Source organism: Tyto alba, unplaced genomic scaffold (genome assembly GCF_018691265.1).
Source record: "Tyto alba isolate M040663 unplaced genomic scaffold, T.alba_DEE_v4.0 Super-Scaffold_26, whole genome shotgun sequence".
NCBI lineage: Eukaryota > Metazoa > Chordata > Aves > Strigiformes > Tytonidae > Tyto > Tyto alba.
Window position 1 is genome coordinate 1,452,582 of NW_024881300.1, and position 19,431 is coordinate 1,472,012.

The window sequence follows — 19,431 nt, forward strand, 5'->3', positions numbered from 1 at the left end:
GATGGCACTTGGGGGGGGGGCTAACGTGGCCGCAAAGGACGATGCTGTCAAGGGGGATATCATGCCACGGGGGCATCACGCAGGGAAGGCATCATGCTACAATAAAGCAAATTTAGCCTTATAAAAGTTTCAGCTAAGTCTAAGCTATAATAAAGTAACTATAGCATTGTAAGTGCGTGATCCAAGAGGTTTGTGGCAATTCAGTTTAAAACACAACAAACGGCACGAGGGTGTTCATGGGGAGCTGAGTGGTGCTGTGGGAGGTCCAGGTAACCTGGGATGTCCCCAGGGCCCCTCATCCAATATCCAACATCCCCCAGGGTCACACTCCACCTCCCCGCCTGGCCATGGGCCCTCCAGATAAATCCTTCCCTGGCAGCATCGCTCAGACACGGGGAAGCCCAGGGCAGGCGGTGGGGTTGGGCTGAGGCTCTTGATTGACCTCAACCTTGTGGGGCTCCTCAGTTTGGGGTCTCTGCCCTCCAAGCCTGTATGTCCAGGGTTTGTGCTGGCACCGGGGTCTGCCTTTCAGCCCTTGGTTTTCACCCAAACCCACCACTCCAACTGCTTCTGTGACACTTAATCCTCCCCAGTCCCATTTTTGCCCTCTGGTAGCTCAGTTGATGGAGTGTGTTGGTCAGCGCTTTCCTCCACTAGGCTTTTTGTTCCTGCCTGGTTTGGAGAGGAAACTTTATTTTCTGTCCTTTTAGCCTCTTTTTGACTGGGTCTGTGCCACAGACACATGAGCGGGTAGTACAAGATGGCCTGGGTTGAAATTGGCCAAGAGAGATGGGTCCAGTGCCAGTCTGATCCCCTCTTCCTTCACTCTCCACGGGGGCTTTCTCCTCCCTTGGGCTCGCCGAGGTGGCCTCACCCTGGTGAGGATGGGGAGGGCCAGGAGTTTGCTCTCCCGCAGCTGTCCTGCCCCTGCCATTCTTTCCCCTGTTGAGGGGTGTTGAGGCTCCTGAAACACCCCAGATGCCCAAACAGGGACATCAAAATGTGCCCTGAGTCAGGATCACCCTGTGTCCCCCCTCTGTCGAGGTGGAGGACATGGCTGAGGGTCCTGTGTTCTTCATCCGTATATTAAACCACAACCTTTTTATTCATTATTGAGGAAAGAATATCCTCTCTATGTTCCCCCCAATTTTATGCCTTCAAAAGGGTGCTTTGGTGACTCCAGAGCTGCTTTTGCTGTTTCTGGCCCCAGAACAGGTTGGGCTCAGTGCTGGTGGAGAGAGAAGGACTCAGTGGGGGTGAGACCTCCCTGATCCACGTCCCGGGAAGCCCGTGGTCCCCTGGGTACCTCCCCACCCCTCCACATGCCGCAGGATAGGGAGTGGGTGAGCCTTGATGCCCCCAAGCCCTGCCCGGACCCCGGGGCCCCCATGTGCCCATCGGGTTCCTCACCCCACTCCATGGGCCCCGTGCTGAGTCCCAGAGCCCCTGTGGGCATCTCAGCTCAGCCTGGAGCCCCCAGAGCCACGTGTCCTACAGACACGCACACGGCACTGAGAGCTCATCCTGGCTCCATACATCGGCTCAGAAAAGGGAGCGCAACCATCCAGAAGAGAGGTGGAGACAGGATTTAATAGCAGTATAGAAGAGACAGAGATGGGGGGGCCCTTCCATCCTTGGGAGGGCTCAGGACTACGTTTACGGACTTCCCCATCATATTCACATGTCCTCTGTTCTTCCAGAAGTCCAAATACCTTTCTCTTGGCTCCTGGAGGACCATCTGCTGCCCGGTGCTGTGGTGTTAAGGAGGAACAGGTTGGTTTTATTGCATGGAGGGGAAGGCGCAGAAATGGTACGGGCTTCGTTCAGGTTGGGTATTATGGGACCTGCTTCCTCTGGCATTTCCATACTTTCTATGACAGGACCTCGTGTCTGAGGCAATGACAAGGTCCCGTGTGCAGGCAGTCAGCCTGGGGATGGGTCGGTCAACGGATGAGCCTTCGGACCAAACAGATATCAACCCACAGGGCAAGGCATCTCGGTAGCTCGTTAGAAAACATTGGAGGAATCCTTGGGTCTTTGGCCACCCACAACTTTCTGGTCCCACCTAGAAATCCTACCGGAGTGCTCAACAACTGGCCCTTGGATGGCAGGATGCCTCATCCCAGGTGTCAATATCCCCCCATGAGGGGTTCCAGTGAGAGACCCCCTTCCCATGGGTGATCTCGGTTGTGGAGGGCAGGGCGTTGCAGGGGAGGGGGAGACATCATCCATAGCTGGAGGGATTTACCAGAATAACTGGTTCTCTTTGTAAGTTCTCTGCTGATTCTGCCCTACTCACCGGCTCCGCTCTTCCCAACACATGTGGTAAGTCTCCAAGAGTTGCAGGATGCAGTTTGCTCACTGGAAACCTGGCTGCAACAGCAAGGGAAAAGCCTCTCTCACCTTCTGGCTGCGACCCTCCTGCCTTCAACTTGGGGCTGCCTGGCATCAGGGTCTCATCCAGGCCGTGGGAAAGTGGAGGATGCCATACCCAGCCCCAGAGCTCAGAGTTAGAGTCCTTCGTGCCTCCAACAGCTGCTGCTGCTCAAGTTTCCCGGGCTGAGGTCGGTGGACACGTTCACTTTGGGTAGCTCCTGCGGACTGTCCAGCTTCCTCTTCACCATGGCTCTGTGCAGGAAGGGCCCACTCCTCTTTCCCAATTGGTGGCTGTGGTGAGCGTGACCAAATCTCTGTCAACGTTTCATGAGGCCACCTAGCCTGCACGGGCACCAGAGGATGATTTTTAAGAGGCTGCTCACCTCCCTCAGGTGCTCCAAACATCCAGCAGTGGAAATGCCAGTGGCTACAGGATCTGTGCAGCCCTCCAGCATGGTCTGCTCCACCCTCAGGAGACCCTATGAGGTCAACTGTCCTGGGCAGGGACCCGCAGCTGCAGCAGAGGAACCAGGAGAATCACCCCAACACGGCCCTCTGGATTGAGGGGGACATCTGTCCCCACTGGCCCCACACTCTCATACTGACGTTACTCGTGACAAGGTAAATGAGGGGAGGGAATGGCCATTTCTCACAGCAAGAGCCATGAGATGAAATCCCCCGGCAGGTCAGAGCACATCACCAAACCAAGAAGGTGGCTTGGCTGGAGGAGTTAGAGGCCCTGAGGGCACCAAGAGCCATCAGTGACCCTGCCCGGCATCCTCTGGGACCTCTACCCACATCCCACTTCAGTCCCTGCTGGAGATGATCCAGACCCTGACCAGCAGACTGGTTTCCTGGTGTGATGGGGAAGTTCTCTTTTTGTTTCTGAAAATGGGAAGTGTGGCTTGAGGGTCTGCCGCTGAGAGTTTGCTTGTGCTTGCCATCCTCTTCCACCACCAAGAAGCTCTCCTGAATTCTTGTCAGAAAGCTGAAAATACCAAGAGAGTGAGCTGATAAGAGTACAGGATGAGGCTGTTTTCCACCTTGGGCTCACGAGTAGCTCAGTGCCATCCTCTGCAGCATATGGCAGTTCTACTGGAGAATTAGGTGTATTTGGCTACTTGGTTTTGTGACAGCAGTGGAGGAAGAAAACCTTGAGTTGTAGCACTCACATGAGCTGTAAAACCCACATGTGGTCCCCATCGTGATGGAACAAAGAGAACAACAGTGACTTTTGCAATAACCAGAGCCTGGAGGAAGCATGACCCTCTTCCTGAGAACTGCACTGTGGTGGCCACACACTAAAGGCTTTGTTCTGAGGGCACCCAGTGAAGGAGAAGGAGGAAGTGTTTGGGGGAGAAAAGCAGTGCTGGCAATTATCTCTTTCTGGCACTCGTCCTGTGCCAGACAACCGCCCCTGACCACCAGCTTTGGAATTAAATCAGAGTCTTCCAGCTGACTGAATCCAAGGTAGAAAACAGTGAACACAGACACAGCTCTGTCTTGCTGCAGAAAGGTGTTCTGAATTTATTTTTTCTTTGAAAAGCGGCAACATTTATGCTGAAATGAGAGGAAGTTCATAGCCAACAAAAAGGTAGGAGAAAAATGTCCTCAGTTCCTGCAGTAATTCTTCACACAAACTTCAGTCATCATGACAAATCTGAACAATCCTTCAGAGACAATACTGACACTGCATACAAAGGGAACAACTCATTTGAGAAATCCAAGAGCACCAAGGTCACCCTCATTCTTTTCTCCACAAGTCTCACCTGCCAGGTGACCTTCCTCCTTTGCTTTTCCACTCCTTTCCTTTCTTCAAGCCAGATAGCGTGGATGGAGTCTGAGAACATGTTCCTGGAGAAAGGAGACATTCAGTAGGAGGACTCTCTGGAACTATACAGGCAGAGGATTCTTCAGAAAACATCTTTGGGGCTACTGAACACGAATGACAGGCAAATCAGATCCAGCATCTGACGAAACAATCCAATTCCCTTGACGCCATCATCTCAAAAAGGTCTCGCTCTCTAGGAGATCTTTGGCACCACTCAGCAGCCTTTCAAAAGTCATCTCCAGGCAACTTTTCTCCCCACATTCGAGTGCACAGGATCTATGGGAGAGGTAGACCCCTTACCCTTGGCAGATCAAGGCAGAACTTCCTAAAATGAAGGAGCAGCTTGCAATATACACCAGGTACGGAGCCCTGGGGGAAAGTGGGTTGCCATGAGGTCTTCTTCCATAGAGGGTGACTTGAGCTTTGCTGTGTACAGCGAGGCACAAGAGATGCAGCCTTCCCTCCCAGGGCACCATGTTTTGTCCTTGTCTTCAACCGCCTACTGCTGAGGACTAAAGGAACACCCCCACACAGCACACATGTCCACACCCCTCCCTGTTCTCTCACAAGTCAGACATGACGTTACCTCCACTCAAGCACAGGAGGGGAATTCACTCCTCCTATCCCCCAGAGACTTGGGACGCAGGTATTTAGGGACACTTGGGGCCCTCAAGTCTCACCAAAGGCATGACTGCCACAAGCATAGGACTTCTATGAATCCGGTACCCACTCAGGGACACCTTCCCTGTATAATCCACATGCATGAAATTCTGGGATCCTTCCATTTTGAAATTTCACCCAGAAGAGAGAGATGAACCAGGGAAAACCTTATGGAAAATGTTGCCCCAGTTCCTCAACCAACGGGAAGCAAATGTATTGTGGCAACGCGAAGACACTGCTAGGACCCACGTCAAAATCAGGACTTCATCTGTCTGATACCACCAGATGTCTCCTCCCTGGGGTCTGAAACAGAGACAGAGATATGTGAGAGCATTCCAGGGACATTTTTACCTTGTTTATAAAGTCTTCTGCTCAAGGAAGACACGGCCACTCAGACATTCTGTAACAAAGTTTTCTTTGGCTAATAGGAGCCCCTCAGATTTTCAGGTAGAAGCTGCACAGCTCAGAGTTGACAAGGAGCAATGACACTGCCATGCGTTGCCCCATGCAAGCTGCAGTCTCTCAGGTTCACAACAGGAATGCAGGGAACTGAAGCTGCCGCGCCTGCTGCCCCAGCATCCCAAACATGGTCCAAGAAGTTGATTCAAAACCAGTAAGATGGCCATGGCTGTTAGCATTCAGGGGACCTAAACCGTGGCTTTCTATAAGAGGTGATGTAGGATGGGACCTGAAATGGGCATGTCCCCTTGTCTTGGACTCTTTCCCTAGACAGTGTCTACTTTTGAACTCATCAAAGCCCCTCCATTATCATTTCTAGGACAGAAAGTGGGATGCTGGGCTGGGTAGATCCTTGATATAACTCTAGGTCACTCTTTCTGGATTCTCCTATGTCAACTGTACCACTGCGTAGGAGAGCAGGACACTACAGAGTTGGCACTGCTGTAGATCATGGCCACCAGAAGTCAGTTTGGTCATCCTTTGATGGGTGTCCAGAAGGATGAGGTGTAGCACAGGGAAGGGATCAACTTCTACTGAGAAAAGCTTCCAGCAGCCTTCCAGTGCCATCCACAGCGAGGAGAAAATCGTCAAAAAATTTCATAGCGACTTGCCTTTTTCATATGGAAAGAATACTGATGGACTTGAAGACAAAGTCTGTGTCCTGTCTTTTAGAGGTGGCCCGAAAGAATGATGTCACAGTCCCATACACACAACATTGTACCATTATAAAAAGTAGTTGGGCACACATGAGGAGCTCCTCACACCTCAGAGGGACACATGAGGAGCTCCTCACACCTCAGAGGGACAACTGCTACATCAGCTGGAGAACAGAAAAAGAGGAACAAAATCACCTCTGCAGCAGGACAATGTAGGCTCTGAGAAGGTGTCGGTAGCTTCAGGCAGGATGTTGCTCCAGAGCAGCCTGTTGAATCCCATGCTAACAGCTCCTAAGTGTGCCTGGGGGATGAACACTGGGTGGGAAGGCAGAGCAGATGGGTGCAGAACGAGTCCCTTCATAAACTCTCGTCCCCATCTTTGGTTCTGGTGCGTCTACAAGTGACTTGTACCCACTTTGCTCTAGAAGGAGCCTGTAACAGTCAGCAGGAACTCTGGTCTTTGCCCTTACAAGGACATGGGCAACACCATAAATGTGGAGCATGAATTTTATCTCAGTTTCATTAGAAAAAGCAGCTCCAGTAAATTACAGTTTGAAAGCGGTTGTCCTAACATTGCATGATGATGAATGGTATGGAGCCAAGTGTGAAAGCAATTAAAGAGATCCTCTAGCTGAAGGTGTATCATCAAAAAAGGACACCCAGTGAATCATTCCGAGAAACTGCTCCTTGGTGGCCTGTTTGGCTTGAACAAGCTGGGGTTGTTCTCAGGACATCTTTAGGCATTCAGTCACACCTTAACAGCAGTTAAGCATATGCCTCAAGGGCAGTGCAAGGGCAAGAAAAGGCTTTAATCCACCTTCTTTCCAGGAACATCTTCAGTGCAGCTGAGATTGCATTCATCTGTAACCACCTTGGACATATGAAACATGGATCTCTGAACAGCTGAAACCTCACTGTTCACAGTGCACATGTAGTTTTTAAAAACATAGAATGTCCTGATTCCTAACAGTCAGACACCCTGAGAACAGTGGAGGTAAAAAGAAGGAACAGCTGTAAGTATCCAATGACTTGTCAGAGCATGGGGATGCTGCCTTCTGCCTTGCCCACCCTGAATGTGCGAAGGCCAAGATGAGACACTGAGGAAGCTTTGGAGAGAAAGTACATACTCCAGGTCTTTTTTTGCTCTTTCTCCTCTGCTCTGTTCAAGAAAGCTATTGGGAAAAGTGACTGCAGAGCTGACATCCCTCCCCTAGATACAGGGACAAACCCGTAAAGAGGTACCAGGGTATGGTCTTCCCATTCTGGAACTGGAGATGAGAGAGGACCCAGAAAATGCTTATCACTTTCTTCTACTCCATCTGGATTTTCATTGATATCACTGATGCCAGAAAAACTGGTCTATGCCATGTCTGTTGACAGCAGTGTCCTGTTTCTTCTTTCAGAGCAGGGAAGTGATGGCACTCGATGGCACAGCATTGCCTGGACAGGACAAGCTCTCAGGGTTTCATGAGGGGAGGAAGAGGATGCACGACCCACCTCATCCTGTGCCAAGTGCTGTCTAATGCACTATCCCAAGTCATAAGGATCTCTGGAAAGCAAGTGGAAGATGTGTCACGCTTCAAGTCAGCAAGCTCACAACCCTTCAGCCCATCTTACCCAAGGAGACGATGAGTGAGATTAAACGTATTGTCACCCCAATTAAAAACATCTAAGGTGCTCCACGTGACAGGAGGTTGATGTTCACACCAGCAAGAGGATGGTGTGGTGTCCACAGAGGGCTCGGAGGCTCAGGGGACCTCCACGTATCTCCCCTGCAGGGACCACTGTCTGCCCTCTAATTGAGCCTGAATGGCCACCGTGGCTGGGGTCTCCGGGCAGACAGTGCTCTTTGTAAGGCAAGCAGCTACCCTCAGGGACAGAGGCTTCAACCTGGGGAGCGGGCAGCAAAGCAGGGACAGAGGAAGATCCTTGGGAAGAGGCACCAGGAGTCCTGGCTGCCAAACTGATCCCTGAGCCGGGAAGGGATGATCAGACAGGGCTCTTGTTGCACCCATCAGCCCTGTCCAGTCCTTTTGCAAAAGCCCCAGTGTTTCCACAGCTACTTTCATAACTAATATTGTCTATAACACTCAGAAAATAACTTCTGCAAGCCTCACCACCAAGGGTGAGATTCTTGACCATCTGGCCACGGGTTTTCCATCTTTGTCCCCCCCTCCCTGTGTGTTTACTCCTGTAGCAGCAGGGTGAGAAGGAAACATCTCCACAACCTCCACCTCCTTTTTTGGCGTCACCAAAGGGCCTCCAGCTCCATCCTGACATGGAATGTCCCGCTGTGACACCAGATCATGCCACCGAGGGGCTTCAAGATGTCCCTGACCCCTTCTTAACCCCACCAAAACCTGCCAGGTTTTGCCCTACAAGAGGGAGGAAGGGTGTGGGGGGTGTTGTGGAGTGCTATCCCCATCTCCCTGCCCACTCCTCAAGGAGAATGGGGGGTGGGGGGGGGAGCATTGAGAGCCGTGGGGGTTTTCCAGACAGGGGCCCACCTTATGCACTCCAGATGCACTGGTCAGCTCCTTGGTCCCAACTGGAGAGGCTGTGCCAGTGTTGCTGGGGGTGGGGCTGTGCACACAGCAGTGTTCCCGTTCCTGGGATACAAACAAGGCTCGGAGATGGATGCACACAGCAGCATCCTCAGTCCTGGGATACTGGTGGGGCTCAGGGACCCCTTTGCGGGGTTTACCCTTTATGTGAGAGAGCAGCAGGAGTGCATGGGGCTCTGCCTGGGCACGGGCGATGAGCCAACTGGGACCTTACGGATCAGGATTAAGGGGAAGACTGAGATGGGTGTCATTGTAGTCGATGTCTGCTGTAGGCTGCCTGATCAGGAGGAACGATTGCTTGAGGCCCTCCACAGCCAGCTAGAAGTAGCCTCATGTTTGCAGGTCCTGGTCCTCGTGGGGGTATTTTAACCACCCTGATACCTGCTGGAGGAACAACGCAGCAGGGCATAAGCAACGCAGGAGGTCCCCAGAGGGTGATAAATTCCTGACATATGTGATAGAGGAGCCAGTGAGGAGCAGTGCTCTGCTGGCCCTGGTACTTACAAAGAAGGGTTCACTGGGAGGGGTGGCTGATACAGCAGAAGGTTGTGCCGCCATTCAGAGGGAGAGCTGCGAGATGAGCCCCTCTCTGCTCTGGGAAAAAACCTTACCAGGATGATGGCCAGGACCCCAGACAGAGGAGATCAGACATTTAGACCATCTTAGTGCAATTATATTGAGAAATAACTCCGAGAAGTTGTCTCAAAGCACTAGTGAAGACTCTCAGAGTGATAGTTAAAACGAGACCCAGAGGAAGGCTCAAACAGTGTGACTTACTGTTGACAGACAAAATTTATTAATACACAGGCACAATTTGGTGCAGCAGCAAAGGGGTCTACTGTCAGGATCCTGGGCTGACATCTCACCAGGGCACAACCTTCCCCTCCCAGTCCAGGAAGGTCCCAGTCTCCTTCTCAGAGAGGGAGGAGAGCACCTTCAGCATCCCTCCCACACTCTCATCCACCGTCACAGGGGGCTGCGGGGGAAGAAGGAAAAACACAGCCATGTGTCAAAGGCCTGGCTAAGGGCTGTCCTGGAGCAAATCATTGCTCAGGGCTTGGGGCTCTCTGGAATGAGTGAAGAGAGGCCAGCACAGGGCAAGAAGAGTTTCCCATCTCTCATCTCCTTTCTTCACATGCTGCCAGCTCAGGGTATCTGCCAAAGAGCTTCCCCAGCACCCAGCACATCTGGGACTGTTCAATCCACAGCAAGCTCTGCATTCCCAAATAAAATTTTCTTCCAGACCTTGGCTAAAAGCTCTCTTACCTTTTGTGATCCTGAGCCCCCCATGTTGGTTTGCACCCAGCCGGGGTGGAGAGCAGCGCAGAGGATGCCGTGCTCCCGGTACCGCAGGGACTGGCACTTGGTCAGCATGTTCAGAGCAGCCTGCGGGGAGACAGGGCAGGGATGGTGGTGGGAGGGGAAGGGTGGCTGCAAGGGGACGTGTCCAGACCCCGCTGCGGGCTGGGGCAGGGCAGGGCAGGCGTAGGCAGCTCCCTGGGGCACAAGGTGCTGCTGCTCTATCCTCGTGCGGATGCCCAGCCCAGATGAGGGCCCGTCCTGGCACGGGAGAGGGATGCGGTGACTGACGGGAGCTCAGTCACAGCACAGAGAGGTGAAGGGACTGAGGGGGAGGTTGGAAGGTGCGTGAGATCTTCTGGAGAGGAGCGTGTCTGTGCTCACGTGCAGCATGGTGTGGCAGTACCTTGCTGCAGCGGTACGAGACAACTTGTCCGTGATTCCATAAATAGATTTCCTCAATGGAGCCCGCAGAGCTGGACATGTTGATGATGGCTGCCTTGCTGCAGCTCATTGCTGAGCCTGGGCTCCCCTGGGCTGCCTTCTTCAGCAAGGGCAGGAACGCCTGCAAGGAGGAAGAGGAGACGGGGGCACACACGGAGATGGCACGGGGGGAGAGGACCAGCTCCTTCCACAACGGGCAGCATCGGCACCAGCACCGGAGCATCCTCCCTCCTCTTCCCACCGCCCCAGCCCGCCGGGCTCCAGCTCCCGAGCTCCAGCCTGCAGCTCCACGAGCTTCTCGCTGAGCAAGAGCCCGTCGGGCGCCAGAGCGGAGGCAGGACCCCCTCACACCAGCCCTTCGTGCCCCCCCGGCGCAGCCCAGCTCGGGTGCGGGTCTCACCTGGCCCAGCAGCAGGGGCCCAACCGTGTTGGTGGTGTAAACGTGGATCATGTTCTCCGGCGTCTCGGTATCAAGGGAGCTCACCTTGGCGATGCCAGCGTTGTTGATGAGGAGGTTCAGCCCTGAGCCCCCCAGGTGCTCCCCGACTCTGGCTGCAGCCGCCTGGATGCTGGCGGGGTCGGTGACTTCTGCAGAGATGACACAGGGCAGGTCAGGGTCCCCGTGGTGGCTTGGTGGCCCCTGTGGCCCCCCCAGGGACGTGGCCTCGGGGATGGCCATGGGCAGGAGGGGTGGCAGTGCCCGGTGTCCCCGCAGGCACCCCGTGCGTCGGCGCGGCTCCCTCCTGGCACGGGACCCCCGGGGTGTGCACAGCACCCGGGCACCCACCAGAGGAACCGGGGTGAGGGATCCCGACCTCGGGGCACCTACCGAGCGGGATGATGACCAGGTTGGGGTACTTGGAGGCCAAATTCTGTAACTCCTGCAAAAGAGGGGACCACACGGGCACGGCGGGGCAGGAGGGGCTGGGCAGCGGCTCAGCTTTTCCCAGGCAAAGCCCGTGTCGCTCCATCTCCGTCCTTGCACGGCCTCACGCCCAGCACCCCGCTCCCGTGGGATGGGGCTCCGTGCCGCCGGCACACCCCCCGTGCCACTGTCCCCCCCCACAGCCCGTGCACAGCCGGTCCCACAGCCGTCCCAGCCCGGCTGCCCCGTGCCGGGGGTGCCCGGCTGCAGCTCGAGCCCTTTGCTAAACCCCATCCCTGCTCCACCCTGCTGCCCCCTCCCTCTGTCCCCCAGCACAGCCCACTGCGTCCCAGCCCAGCCTCACCTGCGCTCGCTGTCCCTTGGGGTCCCGACAAGTAGCAAACACCCACTTGGGTGGCTTTGGCATCCCCAGGAGATGCCGGACAAGCCCCAGGCCGATTCCCCGGTTGGCCCCGGTCACCAGAACAGAACAGATGTGAAGCTCTGCCATATCACTTCTCCTCCCTCTGCTCCAGTTTGCGTTGATTTCTCAGCTCCCTAATGCTTCCTTATAATATGTTCCAGGGCCACCCCACCCACTCAGGGCTTGCACAAACATTTCGCTCCTGGTACAGCCTCTCCAGCTCCTTGACCTCTAGGACATAGATCCTGGCTGGCAGCCAGCCCTCCTTACCAAAGGACAAAAATCACTGGGCTTTTTCAGGCAAACTTAGCTGACCTATAGAAACCTGGCCCCATAATCCAGGAGCTACCAGCCAGTCTGGGCATGGCAGGCTGTTGGGGGTGAGGAGGGAGGGAGGGAGCAGCATGTGTGAGGGATGCAGGATGTCCCATGGCTCAGATGGGCTTGAGAGCTTCACAAGCATCCTGTGGGCTAGATGGGCTTTCCACAACATACCAGGTTGTGCCTCAGATGTCCACAAGCAGACGTTCTCTGCCTTGCTCTTGCCTCTTCCAAGCCAATGCCCGTTTGCCGACCATCCAGTGAAAGACCCGTGGAGTGGGACAAATCCAGGGTGGTGTACTGGCAGAAGGATATGGACCTGCAGGGCATGCACATCACCACGCTGCTGGTCATGCACTCCATCCCTTGGGGTGCAGTCCTAAGCTGAGCGGTCCCTCTGCCCAGAGTCACGGAGGACGCAGGTGCCTGGGACATTCTGCAAAGAGAAATGTCTTGTTCAAAGCCCCATTTTCTACATCACCCATAGGCACGGAGCACTGACAGTTCTGTGCCATCACCAGTGAAGCTCAGTTCCGCCCAGTACCTCAAGCGAGGCTTTACAGACTTGCAGGGGTGGAACCGGTGTACGCGCACGTCGCGTGTTCCCACTCCGCTGCAAAGTGAAGACGTATCCCCAGAAACCTCTTTCCAGCCCCTTGCTTTCAAGCGCCGAGTCCCAGACCCGTTGCACGGGCTGCCGGGCGGCGATGGAGACGCGGGCACTGCTGATGTGTCACCTTCTCCCCAGGGATGTCTTGGCAGTAGTGTTAACCAGGGCTACCTCCTCCCAGCCTCAGGGCCACATGAGCCCTCATCTCCAGCAGCTGCTGCCTTCCTCCTCCCTGCTCCTGTCTGTTTTCTGGGGTTCAGCTGGCAGACGCTGAGGCAGGGATGTCTTCCCCACAGACCCGGCACGATCCTGCCCGGGGCACCCTCCCCAAGCCCAGTCAGAGGGGATGCAGCTTGGGGCCGTGGTAAGGATGCCCGTTTGATGGTCCACCTTTGCCATCCTCTCATTCCTACATTTGCTTCTGACTTGGTCCTGCTCTGAGACTGCAGCTCACATTGCCCCTGCCACCCACCTTCCTCCCAAACAAAACCAAAGTACAGAAGTTCCGAAGTTTGGTCCTGGGGAGCCCTCTGCACGGTTGCACGGTCACCACAGTGCCACCAAAACAGGCAGCCCTGCCCTGCCTCACTGTCCTGGGTTGAGTGAGTGGTGGAGTTTTTTGGTGGCAGGGGAGGGGGCTATCGGGGCGGCCCCCTGTGAGAAGCTTCTTGAAGCTCCCCCAGCTCCATGTCAGCTCCACTTCTGTTTGGGAAATTGAGCCAATCGGCTGTGCCTCTGCGATAACGTATTTAAGAAGGGACGTGGTGACGGGCAGTGGGACTGGTGAGGAGGAGTCGCTGCAGTTGCATGAACACCAAGGTCAGTGGAGGAATGGAGGAAGAAAGGAGGGGGGAGGTGTGCCGGAGCAGAGACCCCCCTGTACCCTGTGGGGAGACGGCAGGGCGGCCCCCCCCCGCCACCCATGAAGATCTACGGTGGAGCAGACATCGATTTACAGCCTGTTGTTCCTGCTCGGATGATCAAGGTGCTGTGCCCAAAGAAGGCCGGGGTCTCATAGGAAAAGGCAGCCCCGCTGCTGTAATTCAGCGCTGGGAGGATTGCAGCATGCGGGGGAGTCCCACGCCGGAGCAGCTCGGGAAGGGCTGCAGCCGTGGGAGAGAATCCAGTCGGAGAAAGTTGGTGACCCACAACAGAGCAGTGTGGGGAATGCTGCGGCCCATGGGAGGAACTCAAGTCGGAGAAAGTTTGTGGAGGACTGTCTCCTGTGAGAGGGGGACCACGATGGAGCAGGGGGGAACAAGTTTTGGACACTCCCCTCACCGAAAGATGAAGGAAGTGGCAGCACTGACTGCACCCCCCATTCCCTGCCCCTGCGCCCCTGGGGGAGGAGGTAGAGATATCGGGAGCAGAGCTGAGCCCGGGAAGAAGGGAGGGGTGGGGGGAAGGTGTTCTCAAGATGTGGCAATGCTTCTCACTGTCCTACTCTGTTATGTGTTGTTAGTGTCTGTAATAAATGTATGTTCTTTTTTTCTTCCCCTAACGAGTCTGCCTTTTGCTCGTGATCATAAAGGGGGATTTTTCCCCATCCCAGTCCTATCTCTAACCCCAAGCCTGGCTCTCTGTCCCTTCTCATTGCTGGAGGGGAAGGGAGAGAGAGCTGCTCCATTGTGGTTGGCTGCCAACCAGGCCTAAACCACAACACTGACTCACCTCCTCGTGTTGTATTTGGGCAGCTGAACCCCAGGGCTCCATCACGGACCTGACCCGTGCTCTGGCTGCCTCTAGTTGCAAAAGAGGGGAGGATGCTGCCACCAACCCCTCCCAAAAAAAGGGACCAAGCCCCGGTGGCAGCATCCGCTGTGCCTCTCCTGCATCTGAGGTGGCGTGGTCCAGCTGCGCGAGGGATGGAGCCTTCCACCCCTCCCCACCTTCACCAGGCTGTCCCCCAGGCCACGGCTTGGGCACTCACAGGACACATCAATCCAGCACCGGACGGGAGCGTGGTTTTCATCAAATCAGCACAGACCACATCTAGATCTGGACGTCACGCCTTTGAGAAATGTTCTCATCGACAACAATCAGTTCTTCCCCAGATATGTTAAAAACTAATGGAATTCACATAAAGCACGCTCCTTTTCCAAAAGGCATATCTACCAAATAGCAGTGTTTTAAGAACATTTTTTTTGCAAGGAGATACATGCCACAGATCACAGGGAAAAACTTCTCCGGTTTGCTTTTGCTAGGCTCCTAACACAAAAATTTGCAGTTTCTGCTGTGGTGCTGTTGAAATATCATCACCATGTACTTGTTTGAGAGAGAACTGAATTTTGCACATCCCATCACGGCGTCTCAGCGCAAGATAGTAAATCCCTTTGATATGCCTGCTCTGCCAGCCAGATCTGGCACACACGTCTCTCTCCAGCTCTAAGGGACTTTAACTCCCTCTGTACCCTGGAACATGCAGGTTGGTGACAGCCCCGGCCCTCCTCTGCTCCCATAGCAAATGTTGTCAGCAGGTGCTAATTTGCTTTCACATCCTCGGAGTAAAATTTACCATTTTGTGTGCTCAGTGTAAATCCTGAGATAAAGCCCAGAGCACGTGACAGAAATGCACACAAACACACTGTGCTTACTGGCATGGCAAATCTGTGTGGGCAGGAGATAGTGTTTCCCCTTCTGGATTCTGTGGAAAACATTCTCTGTTGATGTAATTTGTTTAGTTCCTCTGCTGCAGTTTGTAAGACTTTGCATACAGGTACAATATCAGCATGTTAAGCAGTCACACATTTAATTCATTTGGACAACCTCACGGCAAGCACAACTGCAGTTTTACCCTTCTCCCTTTTATTGCTTGTAGCTTTTCTTCCGTGGCAATGCCCCTTTCTGTGGGCCCGCTGTACTTTCTGCACCAGCATCCCGTGAATTTCTCTTGCTTCAACGGCCACTTAGTGCTGTGCTGTCCAGCTTCGAGGTGAAATGTTCCTCTGCAGGAACATGGCAGCAGCAATCGGCTCCTTCCCTCCTGGACACCTGCAGCTCGTACTGGGGAGCTGATCACAGATCTTCCTCTTCCCCCTTCCTCAACCCTAACAAGTCTTGGCCTCTCCTTAAACTCTACCCATTTGAGTTTTTCCCATTTTCTTTCCTGAGGCCAATCAGACCTCCTTCTGCTTTTCTGATTCTTCACACTGGGTTCAGAGAGGTTCTTTTTTTTTTTTTTTTTTTTTTGCCTTGTGAGTTCCCACCACTTGTCAGCAGTACAAAGCTCTGGGTCTCCCAGCTGGCTGTCTCAGGCTGATCTCTCACTGCGAACCCTGACAATTCTCCCTACCTCAGCACACCTGCCAGATAGCAGCACTGGCTTTCAGGCTCTGATAGATCATTTTGATAGCCTTTTCTAGATTTTCACTTTTTACTGACCACAGACTACAACTATACTTGCTGATGCATGCCATTTGCACCAGAGCTCTGGTCCTCCAAACAGACTTACATGGTTTTCTTCTTATAGGTGGAGGATGAGGCCATCACCCACAGCCTGTTGGAAACCTCCACAGTGCCCTCAGAAACAAAAAATTCAACCTTTAAAATCTCCTATTTTTACCGTGCCACCACATTTTTGTAGCCTCCCACTGGTTTGGAGCCGTAACTTTATAATGTTGACTTTGCTCTGGGGCCCCACGCTGAATTGTTGATCATTCGACTTTGAACAGGCGCTGCTTTTCCAGGAGTCAGAGTCCAACCTGGCGCGAAGAGGCAGAGGAAGAAGCAACCAGCCTTGCCTGGCTCACCACCCAGCCTCTTCACGAGTGCTGCTGCTCTCCCCAGCCCTCTGGAAGGGACCTCAGTCCAGCTCCTAAGAAGGGATTCAGATGATTCTTTTGCTCTGAAACGTTCTTGCACGGTCTAAACCTTAAGCTGAGCGTTAAGGTCCTTCTGTACACTTCTCTGCCGTACCTCCTCAGACATTCACATAGGGATGTTTTCCCTCTCACCACACGAGGAAGACTCAGAGCCAGTTTTCCAGGACACAGTCACACCTAGATATTTGCACAAAGGGCAATGACAATGCTGCTGGCAGAAGTATTGAGAAACATACTTTTCTTTGCTAGACAGGGGATTGCATTATCTTTAGTACATTTATTCCGCTGTATAAATAAGAATAAACTTGATATTATTTATCAATCCTATATGCTCCACCATGCATTCAGGCTCTTTCAGGCCATGTCATCACTTATTAGTCACTTGCTGAAGAATAGCTAGATAGTGATGAGTGAACTTCTAATCAAGGGGTGGGGTGAGACCTACCCAGCCCTGCAACTGTTTGAAGCTGGGCAGGCCATGCTCACCCCCTGTGACACATTTTCTTTTTGGCTGAAGAGGACTAGCAACACACCACTGGGAAGGGATCGCTGGGGGTGAGAGCCTGAGCTTAAATGCAGCCCCCAAGAAAAGTGAAAAGGTCCCAAGCAAGGCTTCCCATGGCCCTTTTTCATAGCTTTACTGTTTTTCCAGCAGACTGATCCAGGTTACACCTGCATTATATCAGAGCTGGCTTCGAGTCCGGGAACCCAAATGGCTGGCAGCAGGGAAAGCAGATGCAAAGCTCTCAGGACTCCGGCACAGCAAAAGCTGTCCTAACATGAGGAGAAACCAAGGCTGAGGCAGGTTTCCAAGCAGCCTCTGCCCAGTGCAGAGGACAACTACAGGAATTGCTAGGTTTCTTAAGATCCAGATGAATCTGTGGGAAACCATATGACATTGATGGCTGCCTCAGGCAGGGATTAAAGACATCCCTCCTTTTCCAAGCTTATGGTGGGTTCTCTGGTCCAGGCTGTGGAGAATCCCACCAAAGCCCCTGAGCCTGGGGCATTTCTGAAGCTTTTTTTTTTTCCTAAGCAAGGCATTTCTGAAGACCTCAAACCAGCTCATAGCCGGCACAGAAGCTTAGATGGAAGCTGGGCTGGATGATCAGTGCTGATGGGAGTCAAACACAATGCCAAGAGAGGCACGAAGTGGAGAAAACACCTTCACTCCCCACATTCATGCACCAGCCCCAGGGATGAGTGGGTCGAGCAGGACAGGGGGGACTCTGCCTGTGGGAGAGAGCACGGAGGAGCCGGTTTCCCTTCGGTGCTGCCGGACTTGGGCTGGGCGGCGGAGCGCAGCCACCTCATGTCCCGAACAGCCGTCCCCATCGCTGCTGAGCTGGTGCTGGAAGCCTGCTCAAACCCCACTGCACTGCTGATCGGGCAGTGGGAGGAGAGGGGAAGGGCCAAAACGACCAAGCCTTTTGCTTCCCCATCCAACCTGACAGTTCGAAAAATGTTTTCCGATGTACTTGTCATAGTCTGAGTATAGACAGAGCACAACCGATTCGTATCGAGTTTCAGAGCCCGTGAGACTAATTTAGTTGAGACAGACACTGGCTCAACGACCATGGAATTCTTGTAAGGTACTGGACTGTACTGGTCCTGTTTTAGGATTGTCAGGAAAGACACACGGGGAAGGCACAGAGACAGAGGCTTCCCTGCAAAATCTTTGTCTATGAGCACCTACTGCTAAGAGATGTGCAACAGGCGCTGGCTAGGTCACTGCCCAGTGGTTTCACAGGAGTTCTTCTCATTACGAGGCGGGAGAAACAAAAGCAAAGGTGGTTTGGGTGCTGACAACTCTGCCCTAGGCCTGCAGAGGCCACACAGCCACGTTTGCTGCAGGAGTCCCTCCACACAGCCTCAGAAATCTCCTGGACACAACTGCTTTTCAGGTCTAACGCCCAGAGGTGAGTGGTATGGAGGATAACGGAGAGCCCACTGCAACTGCAGAGCCTCGAAACTCTGCAGAGACCTCAGCAAAGGGGATTTTTCCCACGTAAATCTTTCCCGGAAAAGGATTGAAAATGCTCAGACTCTCCACTCAACCTCACTTGGGCCAGCGCGTTTGGACCTGGTGTCAGCTACGGGCCTCAAAAACTGGGTTCAGAAGCACTTTTCTGGGGATATTTGTCTCCTGACAGCAGTCAGAAGACCTCAGCTACCTGGGTGCAGCAACGCTGGCAGCACTGATGGTTGACCACGGGGACAGAGCCACGCTGCCAGGGCCCCTGGGGACACCGCAGAGCCCCACCGGCCTCTTTGGGGGCTCTTGGCTGGGTTATCTTTCCTGCTTCAGCATGACGCCCTGAAAAAGGACCTCAGAACCAACAAGCAGGATAAATTTGCTTGCCCACCAATATATTTGCTAAGAGGGATGTCTGAGAACGGGCTGGCATACATGACATGGAGATATACTCCAGTAAAGCCCAGGCTAAATGACCAGCTTGTGAGTGGCTTGGCTGACACCGGTGTGTTGGAGTGAGAGGAGGAGGGAGGGCTAAAAAGAGCACTTTATCACCTGATTAGCAGCAACGGTGCTGGGAAAAATACCACAACAACTTATTTCCTGTCCCTCTTCTTTGTTAAAGCCAAAATATACGACCTGCCTCCTAAAATTGTGTTACCTACAAGCCCCCACCGGCTGCTCCGTGATGAGAGCCCGGCCTCTCAACCAGCAGGACCTGGACATTTGACTGACACCCTAAGAAACACACCAATATGGAAAAATTCTTAAGCCTGAAGTGGGACTTGTTCCTCTGTAGGGAACATCTCGGCCTCGTGTCCGGTTTCCAAGGGATAGCAGCAGGATGGGACATTAGTGGCAGGGGTCGGGGGGGCCACCCCGGGGGCCGGTGCGTGGAGATGGCTCTCAGCGGGCAGCGAGGCGTCTGGGGGGACAGCAAAGCTGTGTCTGCAGGACATCAGTGCCCACCAAGGTTAGGTGGGGGCTGAGGGCAGCGTGGCAGCAAACAGGTGGAACATGCTCATTTTTATACGCTCAGGCACTCCAAAGTTCAATAATATCAGAATCAGGCTTTACCAGGCAGCAGGAAGTTAGCAAGGCCTGTTGTAGAAAAACAAAAGCACTT

General features: G+C 53.7%; 1 protein-coding gene across 1 annotated transcript; it reads right to left on the reverse strand.

Annotated features, from left to right (window-relative positions):
* Nucleotides 1–9,408: 9,408 nt before the first annotated feature.
* LOC116959784 (C-factor-like) lies at nt 9,409–11,665 on the reverse strand. The gene is made up of 6 exons (XM_032985362.2): nt 11,519–11,665; nt 11,119–11,170; nt 10,690–10,877; nt 10,252–10,410; nt 9,813–9,932; nt 9,409–9,522 (listed from the first exon to the last, which is right to left on the reverse strand). The coding sequence occupies exons 1-6, from the start codon at nt 11,663–11,665 to the stop codon at nt 9,409–9,411; spliced, it is 780 nt and encodes a 259-aa protein (XP_032841253.2).
* Nucleotides 11,666–19,431: the final 7,766 nt, after the last annotated feature.

Excerpts from the sequence above, each read along its gene's own strand:
- LOC116959784 (XM_032985362.2), bottom strand. The coding sequence starts at position 11,665 with ATGGCAGAGCTTCACATCTGTTCTGTTCTGGTGACCGGGGCCAACCGG. Across the intron at positions 10,411-10,689 it reads GGCCCCTGCTGCTGGGCCAG|GCGTTCCTGCCCTTGCTGAA; the intron begins GTGAGACCCGCA and ends TCCTCCTTGCAG. Across the intron at positions 9,933-10,251 it reads TCTCGTACCGCTGCAGCAAG|GCTGCTCTGAACATGCTGAC; the intron begins GTACTGCCACAC and ends GTCTCCCCGCAG.